Genomic DNA, 13,886 nt, shown 5'->3' with positions numbered 1-13,886 from the left:
ACGAGTAAAGTTTGGATTTTCAAAAAAAAAAATATATATAAAAAAGACTCAATAAAGTCGAATTAGTAGAGGAATCGATCCTGACTGTATGGTAACACGCAGTTTATAAGACAGAAGGATGAAAGACTGACTGTGAATAATTAGTAATAGAAGAAAAGTGAGCGAGTAGACCATGTAAATCTTTTTCAAGGAGAGGAAACCAGCTGGAACAATTAAAGGTATTTACAAGAGTGATAAAAGAAAGATATGACCAAGGACAGTTATGTAAGTGACAAGCGGCGAGCGTGGAGTCGTCCTCCGAATATATATATATAACAATTATGGACAGGTGACAAAAATAACTTGAATGGGTTTAGTGGAAGGGGATAGAGAAAGAGCCTGCCAGGATATGATCAGAGGGAGGGACCCCCTCCGGGTTCTGTTACAAGCTTGTCCTGGACTTTGAGTGACAGGTCAGTGTGTGCGTGTGTGTATGTGTGTGTGTGTGCGTGTGTGCCTGTGTGACCCGCCTACAAAGCTCATATCAAGTCAGCAAAAACAAAAAAACCAAAGAGGGTCTCCTTTCTGTAAAGGGCTGGACGGGGTGATAATGCATGAAGTGACATCAGTCCACTACCTGACCAATCACACCACTAGGTAGGGGAGTGAGCTTCCCGACCCTCTTATAAGCACCTCTCCAGTAAAGGTTGTCTCTGACAGCTTCTGTGTGGGGTCCAGGGTTAAGGGTGATCCAGTCTCCTGCTAAGGACAGAGCAGGAGATGAGCTGTTGAGCCACGGGTCGGCTTTCAAGGGAGAATCTGCTGCAACACTCGGCTGCAGAAAAGGGGAGACCTGCCCATTAAAGACTGTCAACCGCAAGAGGTGGGGGGAAACAGTCCACTTTCTTTTAAGGACAAGGTGAGCCCTTTGCGGCAGGGCTGAAAGGGAAGGATGGAGAACGCACATATGAAAACCACAGAGGAATGCCTCGCTTATTTTGGGGTCAATGAAAATACAGGCCTGTCACCTGATGTGGTCAAGAGGAACTTTGACAAGTATGGACCCAATGGTATGTTGTGAACTCATTTTTTATGTTATATCAATGGAAATCTGCTATATACGGCATCTATACTATGCGACGACTTGCTCCTACTGCAAACATTACAACAGCACATTTCCCAGTTCTTACACCGGGCTGCGAATCTACTCAGCCCAAGTTTGTAGAACAGATGTAAAAGACGTAATATTATCCACCCCCAACAAAAAACCTATGGAAGCAACACATGCATAGAGCGAACTCGACAGCTGATGATATATAATAATCCTCATATTACATCACGCTGCGTCTACAACTTTAATCAGCAAGTTAATCAATATTAGTATATGCAAGTAATATTACATATTGATTGAGCTCTTATGGTCATTGATAAGCCTTTAACTTCCATCATGAATTCAGAAAATGATTGAAAGTTTTGATTTCCACTAAGAAATTAAGAGAAATTGTGAAATACTGTATATGCTAAAATGTTGTAAGAGAAACAAGATAACCCTGCCGATGACCAACAAAGAGAAACAATGTTACAGTACACAATTAAAATGTATTTAGGTTTCTTCATCAGTCATATATACATACATTTCCTGATGAAGAACCCTAAGTAGTTTTGAAAGCTTGCTATAAGCGTATTTTCTTCTTAAAGGTACGGTATCTACCGGATTACTTGGTTTCTCTTGCTGAGAACAATCACATTTTGTTACCAAACTTCCTTTGATTTACTAAAATATCACATAATATTAAGCCATGAATTTTCAGGATACCGGCAGCTAATATAGGCAAAGAACAGAATGCATACCGCAGGCTCGGGGAAGTTGAGCCATATCTGCAGCTCTTACATGTTAGAAGTGTAAGTGATGTACTTTACATTGACATGCCTGTGAAGTTGAGGACATCTGTTCTGTGCCTCTTGTCACCCTGCCGTGAATGATAGTCTGTTGTCTCCAGTCAATGAGCATTAGAGACGATACTAGGAAGAAGAGCGATAGAAGAAGAGTAATGCGTCCCGATAATCTGTCTTTTGCGCATTACTTATATTTTTGGGGGCATTGGGTTTTTAAATGCTATGATAGTAACTTTATCTTCCGCTCCGTCCGCAGCCAATGTGGGTTCTTTCTTGCACATAGAGGACAGGGTTTCCTGACCGAGTTATTACAGAGTTGCTATGATTATCTTTTACTAGTCCAGGGGGACGATGAGGGGATCTTTGTAAATGTCACATTCTTGCAATCAAAGCTGCATGAGCTGGCAGAGCAGAATAGCCGACAGTAAGATCTGTGCGGATTTGTCTTGTGAACATAAGGGCTTGTCAATGTACATTTTTAGTGTATATTCACTTTTAGAGAAATGACCTGATTACTAGATATAGCCGGCTTTGAATACAAATGACTGATAGTGTACAAACTGTGTGAGATACGCCATTGGCACATAGGTGTACGAGGGAGAACTTGTATGCCAACTCTATGCCAAGTGTTGTGTGTAGATCCGCGGACAGAACATCTTGTACATATCAAGTGACATGTACAGAGCTAGCAAATGTTAACCTGACACTTAATGCATTCAATACGCACGGCTGCAAACTTTTTAATCTACACTTAATGCAACCAAAACCATTAAAAAATAATTAATTCAATTTTTTTTGAGAATGTGTATATTTAATGCATTCAATATTCCGTTAACATTGGCTAACTCCGCATTGTATAATATAATATGGAACATATATCGGAAAAAGGATTGGTATATAGGTAGTGAAATCTACCTGAGGCTATACATTGTAACCCAGAAGGCTCCTCACATGGCGGAGAGAAGTATTTTTGTATTGGGATATTAGATCCAGCCCATGATGTCACTCTCCTTATACAGCCATCTCACTTGTGTCCTTCAAGAGAGTCCCAGGCTGCAAACTGCTGAGAGACAAGATCCTTCCTACGGTCTTCCCGATCTCAATGTCAGACAGCGTGCCCCAAAATACTTTGATAATAAGTCATGCATCTCTATATATAGACATATTGGTACCCTGCAAGATATCCTAAAGTCGGAGTACTAAACATAGGGACAAACTTACATTGTGTGCTGAGAGGTTAGAATTAGATAGAAAGTTACAACTAGCACTAAAATGTTTCGATTTGTTACGCCGACTTTATGATTGCTTCTTCCCCAGTGCAGAGGACAAGATTCACTCTTTTCCTTGATGATAGGATATATATCATTAACTACAAGATTAATCAACCATTCCAAGGCTTATAACACGCCATTGTATTCTTTCTGGAAGCGAGCGGGTTAAAGGGCACTTGAGGGCTCATGCACCAGTATGTTGGCCCGTATCACACAGTGTGGTGCAAGATCCAGAGCTTCGTGTCCGGGAGCATTCTGTTCCCTTAGAATGAGGATCATACATAGTATCTGCGTGACACACACTGACAGCAGGATTTATAAAGCTGTCATATAACCCTCGGGTCGCCTTCTTACATACACATCATCAACATGGTCATTTGACTACACATTTGCTTCATCCCCAAGCCTTAATTCTGTTACGAGGCACTTAGTCTCAAGTTGCCCCTAGAATATGTCTGCTCGTAATCTTGTCAAGAAGGGAACTTCTAGAACAGTCTGATGTCTCGCTTGAATAAATAACCATCTAAGTTACAATTTTAATTAAAGTTGTATTAAAACTCTACTTTGATGTACATTAAATTGGTTCTGCCGAAACGGCGGTGATGTCCAACTTGTCGGTACGCATTTTGCCTAGCATACGTTCTACTGGGTCCAAGTAGACTATACCTAAAAGAATTGCGATTTTAAAGATTATGTTAAGGCATGTGATGGCCTTAAAGTCGGAAGCCAGGCAGACTATGTAAATTAGTGGACAGACATGACCAGAATATATGGGTCTACCTTGATAGTATGGGGGATGGACACTCATTTTTCTCTTTCTCTCCTCTTTCTCTTTCCACTTCTGCTGTTGTCGTGGACCAGAGCTCCCTGCTGAGGAGGGTAAGCACCATGTTTTACTGAATGTATGGCATTTTAAGGATTATCGATGGTGGGCAAAGTGCGCTTGGTGGAAACGACTGCATCGATGACTAGCAATGAATGATAGAGCCCGCCAATAACTCTACAGTATGTATGGCTGACACATGCTGGTCTTCTCATTACAGGAAAGTCCCTTTGGGAACTGGTTGCAGAACAGTTTGAAGATCTGCTTGTCCGAATTCTGCTGTTGGCTGCTATCATATCTTTCGTAAGTTCATAGGTTGCATTCAATAAGGAGCAAAATGGAGATGCGCTGGTCAAGATTAGTAGAAGTTCTAAAACTATAAGTAATAATAAGCTATAGTATAAAAAATGGTGATGAAGACAATGAGACCCATTATAAGCAAATAATATATCACTAGGGGTGAATGTTTTAGGTCTTGGCCAAGTTCCAGTAGAAGGGTGATCTAGAAAACTCTAAACACATCCATACATTATATATTGCTTAGTAAGGGGTAATCAAAATGATTGCAGCTACCCATATGGTTGCTGAATTGCTCATGTCAACGCTACACCTTGTACTCCGTATCAGACTAAAGAAGTCCATGAATGGGATGTTCGGTGGTTACATAGGAAATGTTCATGGTTTGTGGTTGAGCTGTAAAACACAGGAAGATGCTATAGAATATGTTGTTGGTTTATCATTCTTCTTTAGCTCTAATATGTATAATATTGGACAATCTTCATTACAGCAGTATTGCACCAGCTCCATTGGAAAAAAAGGGGTTTTCAATTATTTTTACATGTAATTGCATGTCACTTCTGGGATACTTGTAATCTACTTCTGGCCAATGTCCCTGAAAGATTTGGGCGACCCATGAAGAAATTCACTATTCAAGTCTCACATCATGACCCTTTCCTGTGTTTAATCCATGTAACCGTTCTTGTTGACCAAGGGCATCTTTGGCTGTTTAGATTATGGAAAGTCTTAGCCAATGCCAGAAGCCCTGGCCCTATTACGTAGGAGCATACCCCCATACATAACTAGTTGTCCAACAAGAAAGAAGCCAGGAGAAGAACAGAGTGTATTATCTAATATTTTAGACAGAGGAGTACAAAGTGGACGTTGACCATACCTACGTAAGGCTTCGTTCACACTACCGTTCTTCTGTTCCATAGCAGGATCCATTCTTTGAGAGAACTGAATGGGGCAGAACGAACCACATTGACTATAATGTAGTCCATCTGGCTACCGTCATGCCATCCTGCATTATTCCAGATGGATTTTCAGGTGGATCTGAACTGGTGGCCTCAATCAAAAACCTCCAATGCAAATGTGCAGGAGGATTTTACATTAAAAAAACATATATTTTTTAATTAATTTCTAAAACATCAGTTTTCTTTGTACGGTACAAGTAGAAGACTTTACATTACACTTCCAATAGCATCACTGGAAGTCCCAGAAGCCCTTGGGTGTGATTGCCAAATTTGTAACCGGAACCCCCTCCCACTTGCCATTTATAATCCGGATGGCTTCTCATCTGACAGTGGGGCCTTTGAGCCCCTAAGGCACCAAGGCCTAGATGTCAGTGATACCTGTGCACCCCCTATTGCTTTGTCTTTGCCAATAACAAACAAACAGTCCTAAAAACTTCCCCAGAAGCCATTTCCACAATGCACATTTTTTTTCTTTATGGGTTTCTAAATTTATTTTGCCAACTTGGCTGGGTCCTACTTTATTTCTGCAGAGTAATACTGAACAGTCAATAGCCAAAGAAGCTGATTTGAGGACGCACATGATATGGGGCCATGTGAAAGGGTTAACTGGGCTCTAACCCTGACCTTTTCTTTTCCCAATGAGCGGCACATTCTGCAGGTTAAATTTGTCTTGAAGATAACTCGATCCAGCCAGTAGTCAGCTCAAGTGTCAGACAGCTGCTGTGAGACTGCAGGAGGAGGCCCAACCGGAGAGGGGAGGTCAGGGGAGACAGAGGGTGTTCCTTGCAGCTCGGAGTGACGGGCCCGGGTGGCTATGTGTTTTGCAAGCACAACAGCTGCATGAAGTATGGGAGGACCCCATAAAATAGCTGTAAATCTACTCTAATGTAATTTAAGATGCTGTTTATAATGCGGAGGGTTCTGCTGTGACACAGCTGTATATTGACCTAAGCGGGCAGAATGTTCCGTAAAATAAGAAGCTGCAAATTTATAGCCTTACTTAAAAATGAAAATGATCATTACGGTTCACCGGTCAGTCACACGTTGTTCTTCTTACCCGACAAGTATAAAAAAAAGTGTAAACTACTGGTAAGGTGCCGTCAAAGTGTAACCTCCACCTAAGATATAGCGATTCCGGCATTAAATTAGCTACATCATAAAACGCGAAACAGTCGTCGTATCTCCAGCAGGAAACGGCATTGACGGTACAGGCAAATAGAAAAACTGAATGTAGAGGCGCCAAACCATAGTATGTGTCTGTTACATGGGCAGCAAGGTTTAACGCATCGAAGTGGCAGGGAAACTTTTTCCTTTGTTGTAAAGTTTTAGGTGGTGCTAATTAACCGTGTTGGGTTACATTTCGCTACAGCTATATAAATGTGCAGTATACAGCTAAAGAGTCTACGGAAGAACGTAAAGAGAAACTGAACTTTGTAAAAACTTTCGACATGTCAGAGCGACATGTCAAAAGTTTCAATCAGTGGGGGTCTGCGTGTAGAGACTTCACTGATGGATAGAATGAACCCAGCCAGCTGAAGAAGAACGCTTAGACTTCTATAGACATCAACGCATCCATCTTCAGCTGCCGACAGGCAATACACACAGCCAAAGAAGCTCGGCACTCTGGTCAGTCAGCACTGTAGCCCCTTTATTTCAACCAAAAACAGGGGTTTCAGCACTGGTGTGACTATAGGGGATGCGGTTGCACCCAGGCCCTGGAGCCGTAGGGGACCCATAAGGCTTCTCTTCTCCATATAGGGAGCCTAGTACTATGAATAAAGCATTATAGTTGGGGGTTTGCATTCTGTTACAGGTTTTGCATTGGGAGCCAGGAGCTTCTGCGTTAAGGTGTTAACAGAAGTTGAGCGGCCTGATGATAAACTTTTGCACTCGGGCCCATGAGCCTTTAGCTACGCCCCTGGGTTTCAGTATCAGGAACCCCCATTGATGAAAACATCTGATATGTTGCTCTGATTTTTGAAAAAATACATTTCAGTTGCTTCCTCTACTGATGATTGTGTGCAGCCCAAAAGTATAAAGTTATACCTATAATCTGTTCTGAAGGATGATAATGGTGTGTGACTTGGCAGGTGCTGGCCTGGTTTGAAGAAGGTGAAGAGACAATCACAGCTTTCGTAGAGCCCTTTGTCATTCTGCTGATCCTTATCGCCAACGCAGTTGTAGGAGTCTGGCAGGTAAGAGCTCTGCTATTGTTGGACTGAACACCTACCTCGTACTTACTGTAGGCTCCTTCTTTGCTTTGTATTAAATAATTACAACTAGGAACAAAATACCATTCTGTATTAAGGTATCATTTTATACTGTGATTCCTGATTGAAGGTCCATATTAAGAGGTCTCTTTAGACCAGGAGATTCACAAGCTTTTCTGGTCTGAGGCCAACACTGTCATATTGCATTCCCAAGGACGCCAATAAAACTATTACTGATTGATAATAATAATAATATAATAATCTTTATTTGTAGAGTGCCAACTTATTCCGCAGCGCTTAAATTGAGATATTTATGGTATATCATTAGTATAACCCCTAAATGTCAGCAGGGCGGAAGTTCTGGAAGTTATCGGAAGAATGGAGGTCTTCTTCTCCTCCAATCATAGAGAGAAGACCATCCCCACCCCCCGCCCCAGTCATGGCCATAGAAAGAAGACTGTACATTGTTGTAGCAACTTGGCATTTCACAGCTCCCATGATCTGCAATGGCTAGAGCTGCATGCATAGATGTCATCTCTAACTCATGTACTCCTTACGGGAGTGCCAAAAGGGGGTCAGGGGACCCCATTCTCCTGATATATGGTGGGCCAAATGACATGTAGACTACAAAAGAGAAGCCACACACAGACAAGTGTTCAGATAGCTGGGCGATGCACAGAATGGATCAGGGGCCACACATGGCCCCCAGTCTGCGGGTTCTGCACCCCAGCTTTAGACCAAAGGATTTAAATTGTATTTTGAGCATACATTAACACACTTACCTCAGGCAGAGGGTTAGAATTATCTTCTGATTAGCTACTAGTCCAGTGTTTCCAATGAGACAGAATGTGATTGTTCCCAGCAAGCGAAACCAAGTGATCTTATAGATATGATACCTTTTACTGGTAACAGAAATTAATGATGATGTTAATGCGAGTCGAAAGCTCACTATAACATCATGTATTTTTATTAGCCATTAAAAGGTATCATATCTACAAGATTACTTGGTTTCGCTTGCTGGGAACATTCACATTTTGCTCTACTGGTTAATACGGTGCCAAACCTTTTTCAATGAGACAGATACATACCTATAATACTATAGATAGAAACTATAATACTGTACAGAACCCTCCAGAAATTTGAAAACACCCCTACAATTAGGAAAAATAGTCAAAACTCTCAATGCTTTGGGAGGTGTGTGTTTGTATCGGCTCAATCTTCCACCAAAGTCTTGGAAGGTGGGAATGACTTCACATTTTTGGCTCCTGGAAGTCTCCACCCTTTGCCGGTGTCACACGCTTGTACCATCGGCATGCCGTTGATCTATTATTTTAGGTGTTTTGGTCTCAATACATCTCCATTCTTAGTGGAGAACCTCCCAGACCTGTTTCTGATTTGCATTTTGGAACATGAGGTGTTTCCAAAGTTCTGGAGGGTCCTGTAAGTCTCTGTCATGTTCAACCAGAGCTAACAATAAACCAAACTGACAGCTAATAAAGACAGTGGACAAGGAGAGGTTGGATAATGTGAAAGTAGAAGGGGTACAGGGACAACTAGAAGACTTAGGAAACACACAGTACTAAAAAGACTGAGGACTATTCCTAATATAAACAAGACTGGGCCTGCCTAACCAGCGTAGCACCTGCTCTGACAAGGACGACCCTGCAATGGGAACCTAGGGAATTCCCGAAGTGTCCCTACATGTAATGCTGAGGCAATGGAATATACGAAGACAGAGCAAAACAGAACCAAAGCACAAATTGGCTGAGGTTAGAGTGTGTAAGTGAATAGCACCTTAACAAGAAGCAGGCAAACAAGGTCCAAAGTCTAAAAGAGAAGAAATGCTTGCCAAAAAGGAGCCAGCTTAGATACCATAATACAAGTACTGAGATATATATATATATATATATATATATATATATATATAATAAAGCTGTTTGTCACCTACTGTAGGAAAGAAATGCTGAGGATGCCATTGAAGCTCTTAAGGAATATGAGCCCGAGATGGGAAAAGTTTACCGCAGTGACAGGAAATCGGTACAAAGAATCAAGGCGAGAGAGATCGTGCCTGGTGATATTGTGGAGGTGGCAGGTGAGTTATTTCTGTGCCAACCTCTATACAGCGTATATTTCATACAACATATTTCATCTGTTGCCTTCAGACCCGAATCCCTTTCCTACTTAATTGCATCGTTTTTATCTAAAAGGGGTTCTCCTACTAATGCTATTTTGTCCTTTTCCAACAGAATAGGAGATAAATGTCTAACCGCTGGGACCCCTAACAATCCTAAAATCTGCACACCCCAAGTTCCTCATGTGAATGCATGACCATTGCTCTATTCCAGTCTATGGGACCGAGAAAGATCAATGCACTTGGCAATCTTCCTCATAGAACTATGGTCCTACATGAGCATCACCACTCCATTCACATGGGGAATTGGGGATGTGCAAATGTTGGGATCACCGGTTGTCTTAGTGGCTGGACCTCCATCAATTAGACATGAATCCATTGGATAGGGGATGTCCTTAGTAGGAAAACCCTATTTAACTCTTAATAATCCATAGGAGTTGAGATAGTGGGAGATGATATAGGAGGATTCTGCATTGTATCATTTGGTGTGGACCTGCTTCTACACGCCATATAATACCGCAGAAATAAGACAGATGAATGTTGGGTGTATTGACATCTTCCTTTTATTCCTAGTTGGTGACAAAGTCCCAGCTGACATCAGAATCATCAGCATTAAATCCACCACCCTACGTATTGACCAGTCCATCCTGACAGGTATGTTGAACAGTACAACAAAAACACACTCAACTGTAACCTGAGAGTAATGTTATTGACTCCTCACCTGAATCTTTGTGCCTCCTACAGGAGAGTCTGTCTCTGTCATCAAACACACAGATGCTGTCCCCGACCCCAGAGCTGTCAACCAGGACAAGAAAAACATGCTGTTCTCCGTATGTGTTTCCATTCTTCTTTTTGTCTTCTACTTTATTTTTGAGCCTTTTTACCCTCTTAGACATGTGCTAATTCCCTCTTGGTCCTCCTTAGGGTACCAACGTAGGAGCTGGTAAGGCTACTGGCGTTGTTATTGCCACTGGAGCCAACACTGAAATTGGCAAGATTCGTGATGAGATGGCCGCCACAGAACAAGAGAAGACCCCACTGCAGCAGAAACTTGATGAGTTTGGAGAGCAGCTGTCCAAAGTCATTTCCCTCATCTGCGTTGCTGTATGGCTGATCAACATTGGACACTTCAATGACCCCATCCATGGTGGCTCTTGGATCAAAGGAGCTATTTATTACTTTAAGATTGCCGTGGCTCTGGCTGTAGCCGCTATCCCTGAAGGTTTGTTTAGTATGCTCTTGCTGCTACATAGTAACTGCTGAGAAAGTGTATTATCTAATTGCGTTTTATACGTACAGGTCTCCCCGCTGTAATCACCACTTGTCTGGCCTTGGGTACAAGACGTATGGCCAAGAAGAATGCTATTGTCAGAAGCTTGCCCTCTGTGGAAACTCTTGGTTGCACATCAGTCATCTGCTCTGACAAGACCGGTACTCTGACCACCAACCAGATGTCTGTCTGCAGGGTATGATGATAATGTGAGCCTGTGAAGGTTAGGGATACCTTTTAGGCACATTTTTTTCCTTTAAACACATGTATTTTGGGCTGACAATCTTTTTTTTTGCAGTAGGGTTTAATAAAAACTTTGTACATCTTGTCTTCTGCAGCTTCTACATATCCCTGTATATAGAAACTGCAGACTGTGTCTCAATAGTGGATCTGTCAGTGAGGCTGGACTGACGGCTAAGGGGCCTTTTACATGGAATGATTATCATTTAAGTAATCGTTGAATAGTGCGAAAATGAACAATGATCTTCGATTAAACAATGAATCATAATTTGTTCACTTATCGTCCGTTGGCATTTGCCAGTCATTCCGTATAAAAAGGGATCCTTCAAGGATTCGCAAACCATTACCAGTCATTTCCAGACTCCGCTGGTAGATCCATGATGGACTGAACGAGCTACAGCAGCAAGGAAAAAAAATTACGAAAAAGTTTAAACAATTATCTGTACATGTAAACAGAGGCAGTTTGAATGTTTTCTTGTTCCAATGATTAAATTGTAGATGGACCCTTTTATAGGGGATGACCATTGAGGTGCAGATAGGTTGTCCTAGCGATGATCATTCCTGTGGGTATACACAGGAACGCTAATCGCTCAGTGATTGGAGACAGAGCGGGCCGGGAATGCTTCTGGCCCGCCCGCCTCTATTTACAGTAAACAGGCAGTTATTCATAAACAAATGACTGCCTGTTTACACGGGCAGATCCGTCCTTCAGGTTTAGAGTATAAAGTCAGTGGACAAGCACTGCAATCAAATGGACAATATAGTGTATATTATTAACAGTGAATGTAAGGGTAGGAGTTCAGACTTACCTGGTGTGGACCACCCGGTCGATGACAGGCGTCCACACTGTCGGTCCAAGGAGGCCTTTAAGAATGGATTCCAAATGGCAAGATCCCTAGTCCATAGGAAGAGCGTCTAGGGGGGAGCCTGCAGGTACAGATGACCTCGGTCATAAACACAATAGGAGAAAATAAAAGAAAGTAAAAGTCCCCAATTTGCAAAAGTTGTGCAGGGACTTTTATTTTCTTCGATTGTCATTCAAGTTTATGTATGCTAAGGGGAAGCCAGCCAATTATCTCCCGTCATTCAGTCGGGGCATGCGCTGATACCGGATGCAGGAATATAAACGATTTATTGGCCCGTGTAAAAGGGCCCTTAGTTCTCAGCAGAGGCGTAACTTGAAGCTCCTGGGCCCCGGTGCAAAACCTGTAACGGGGCCCCCAACTATAATGCTTTTTTCATAGTACTGGGCTCCCTATATGGAGAAGAGAGGCCTTATGGGCCCCCTAAGGCTCCTGGGCCAGGGTGCAACCGCATCCCCTGCACCCCCTATAGTTACGCCCCTGGTTCTCAGCCTTTATCTCTCCTGCATGTTTTTATCTGATAAGAATGTTCAGAGAGCAGAAGAAGCTCCGGGTTCACTGACCGATCTCCTATGGAGACTCTTTAGGCAATTTGCTAAAATGAAAAGCAGAAGATGCAAAAGACAAATGGCGCAACTTTTTTATTAAACCCTATTGCAAAAATGATTGACAGCCAAAATACATGCATTTAAGTGAAAAAATTGCCTTCCAAAAGGTGTCCACGGCCTTTAAAGAGGACCTGTCCAATACTCAGGTCAACTGGAGTGGCTGCAGATCTTTGCAGTCTTGGCCGTGCCGACTATTGCAGCTATTCTTTTTTTTTTTTCTAGTCCCCTCTTTCCATTTTAGGTCTCATTACATAAGACTCCTGGAGCTTTGAATCTGTCAAGTGGGCGGTTCTCAACACTCACTGTCAATGGATAATGTCAGATTTGATGGACGGTGACTGGTGGAGACTTCCCACTTGAGAGAATTTGCCTGGAGCCAAATCTAAGGGGAATCGATATGGGGAGGAAGTAGGAACAAGAGAAAAGCTGTAATAGAGTCAATGGGGCTGTGGCTGCATAGTTATGCAGCCGGTTTCCCCTGACCAGAAGACATGAGAGGTCCTCTTTAACAAAGAAGAGAGAACAGGATCTATATAAAGTTAGGGATTATAATAAAATAATCCATTTTTTTTGTTTTCCTCAGATGTTTGTAGTGGATAAAGTTGACGGTGATGTCTGCACCCTGAATGAGTTCTCCATTACCGGATCCACCTATGCCCCTGAAGGAGATGTGTGAGTTTATGTCAAGTTCTTTGTTGCTGAAGACCAACGCACTGCACAACTCCAATAACGATGCCGGAACACTTCTCGAAATTGTCTTACACCAGTTCCAGTGCTGAACAGCACAGAGCCTACAGACCAAAACTCACAATCGGCATTTTCTTTGTCACCTTTCAATACCATTCATTCACTTAATTGACCATCAGTGTATATGTATTGTCTCCCCTACACACACTCTTCTTTCCTCTCCACCTCTACCACTTTTCCCCATACGAGGTCTTCTAGTGCTTTTGTCTGGCCGTTGTAATTTTTCCATCTCTTTTTTGCATGTCCTCATACTTTTCTTTCACTTTTTCCATAAACTATTCTTCCTTCTATCCCATCTCCACCTACCCCGGGCTGGCCTTGTCTCTTTCTGTGGGGTCATCTCAGTATGAAGAATGATAAGATTGTGAAGGCTGGCCAGTATGATGGGCTGGTGGAACTGGCCACAATCTGCGCACTTTGCAATGACTCTTCTCTCGATTTCAATGAGGTAAAAACAGAGTTAATTAGAATTTGTCCCGTGTTTCCAGGTGTGGTTTTGATTATCTAACACTTGCTGCATGTGCTAATAACTTTGAAGATGACATTTTGTTAGACTGCTTTCACTTCCGCGTTAGGAATTGCATTATTTTGTTCT

At 42.3% G+C, this 13,886-nt stretch overlaps 1 protein-coding gene across 2 annotated transcripts in view; it reads left to right on the top strand.

Moving 5' to 3' along the window:
* Positions 1 to 679: 679 nt before the first annotated feature.
* ATP2A1 (ATPase sarcoplasmic/endoplasmic reticulum Ca2+ transporting 1) overlaps positions 680 to 13,886 on the top strand; it is a 31,502-nt gene continuing 18,295 nt past the window's right edge. For both annotated transcript variants that reach the window (XM_066576789.1, XM_066576790.1), the window contains exons 1-11: positions 680 to 1,049; positions 4,008 to 4,025; positions 4,190 to 4,272; positions 7,313 to 7,417; positions 9,386 to 9,524; positions 10,137 to 10,217; positions 10,308 to 10,393; positions 10,488 to 10,785; positions 10,863 to 11,029; positions 13,128 to 13,216; positions 13,637 to 13,739. In XM_066576789.1, the coding sequence (XP_066432886.1) occupies positions 932 to 1,049; positions 4,008 to 4,025; positions 4,190 to 4,272; positions 7,313 to 7,417; positions 9,386 to 9,524; positions 10,137 to 10,217; positions 10,308 to 10,393; positions 10,488 to 10,785; positions 10,863 to 11,029; positions 13,128 to 13,216; positions 13,637 to 13,739 (1,287 nt within the window). In that variant the 5' untranslated portion in view covers positions 680 to 931. The remainder of the gene's footprint in view (positions 1,050 to 4,007; positions 4,026 to 4,189; positions 4,273 to 7,312; positions 7,418 to 9,385; positions 9,525 to 10,136; positions 10,218 to 10,307; positions 10,394 to 10,487; positions 10,786 to 10,862; positions 11,030 to 13,127; positions 13,217 to 13,636; positions 13,740 to 13,886) is intronic.

The sequence above is a fragment of the Eleutherodactylus coqui genome, chromosome 8, assembly GCF_035609145.1.
Source record: "Eleutherodactylus coqui strain aEleCoq1 chromosome 8, aEleCoq1.hap1, whole genome shotgun sequence".
NCBI lineage: Eukaryota > Metazoa > Chordata > Amphibia > Anura > Eleutherodactylidae > Eleutherodactylus > Eleutherodactylus coqui.
The sequence above is the reverse complement of the archived record's forward strand: the minus strand, read 5'-3'. Positions and strand labels throughout refer to the sequence as shown.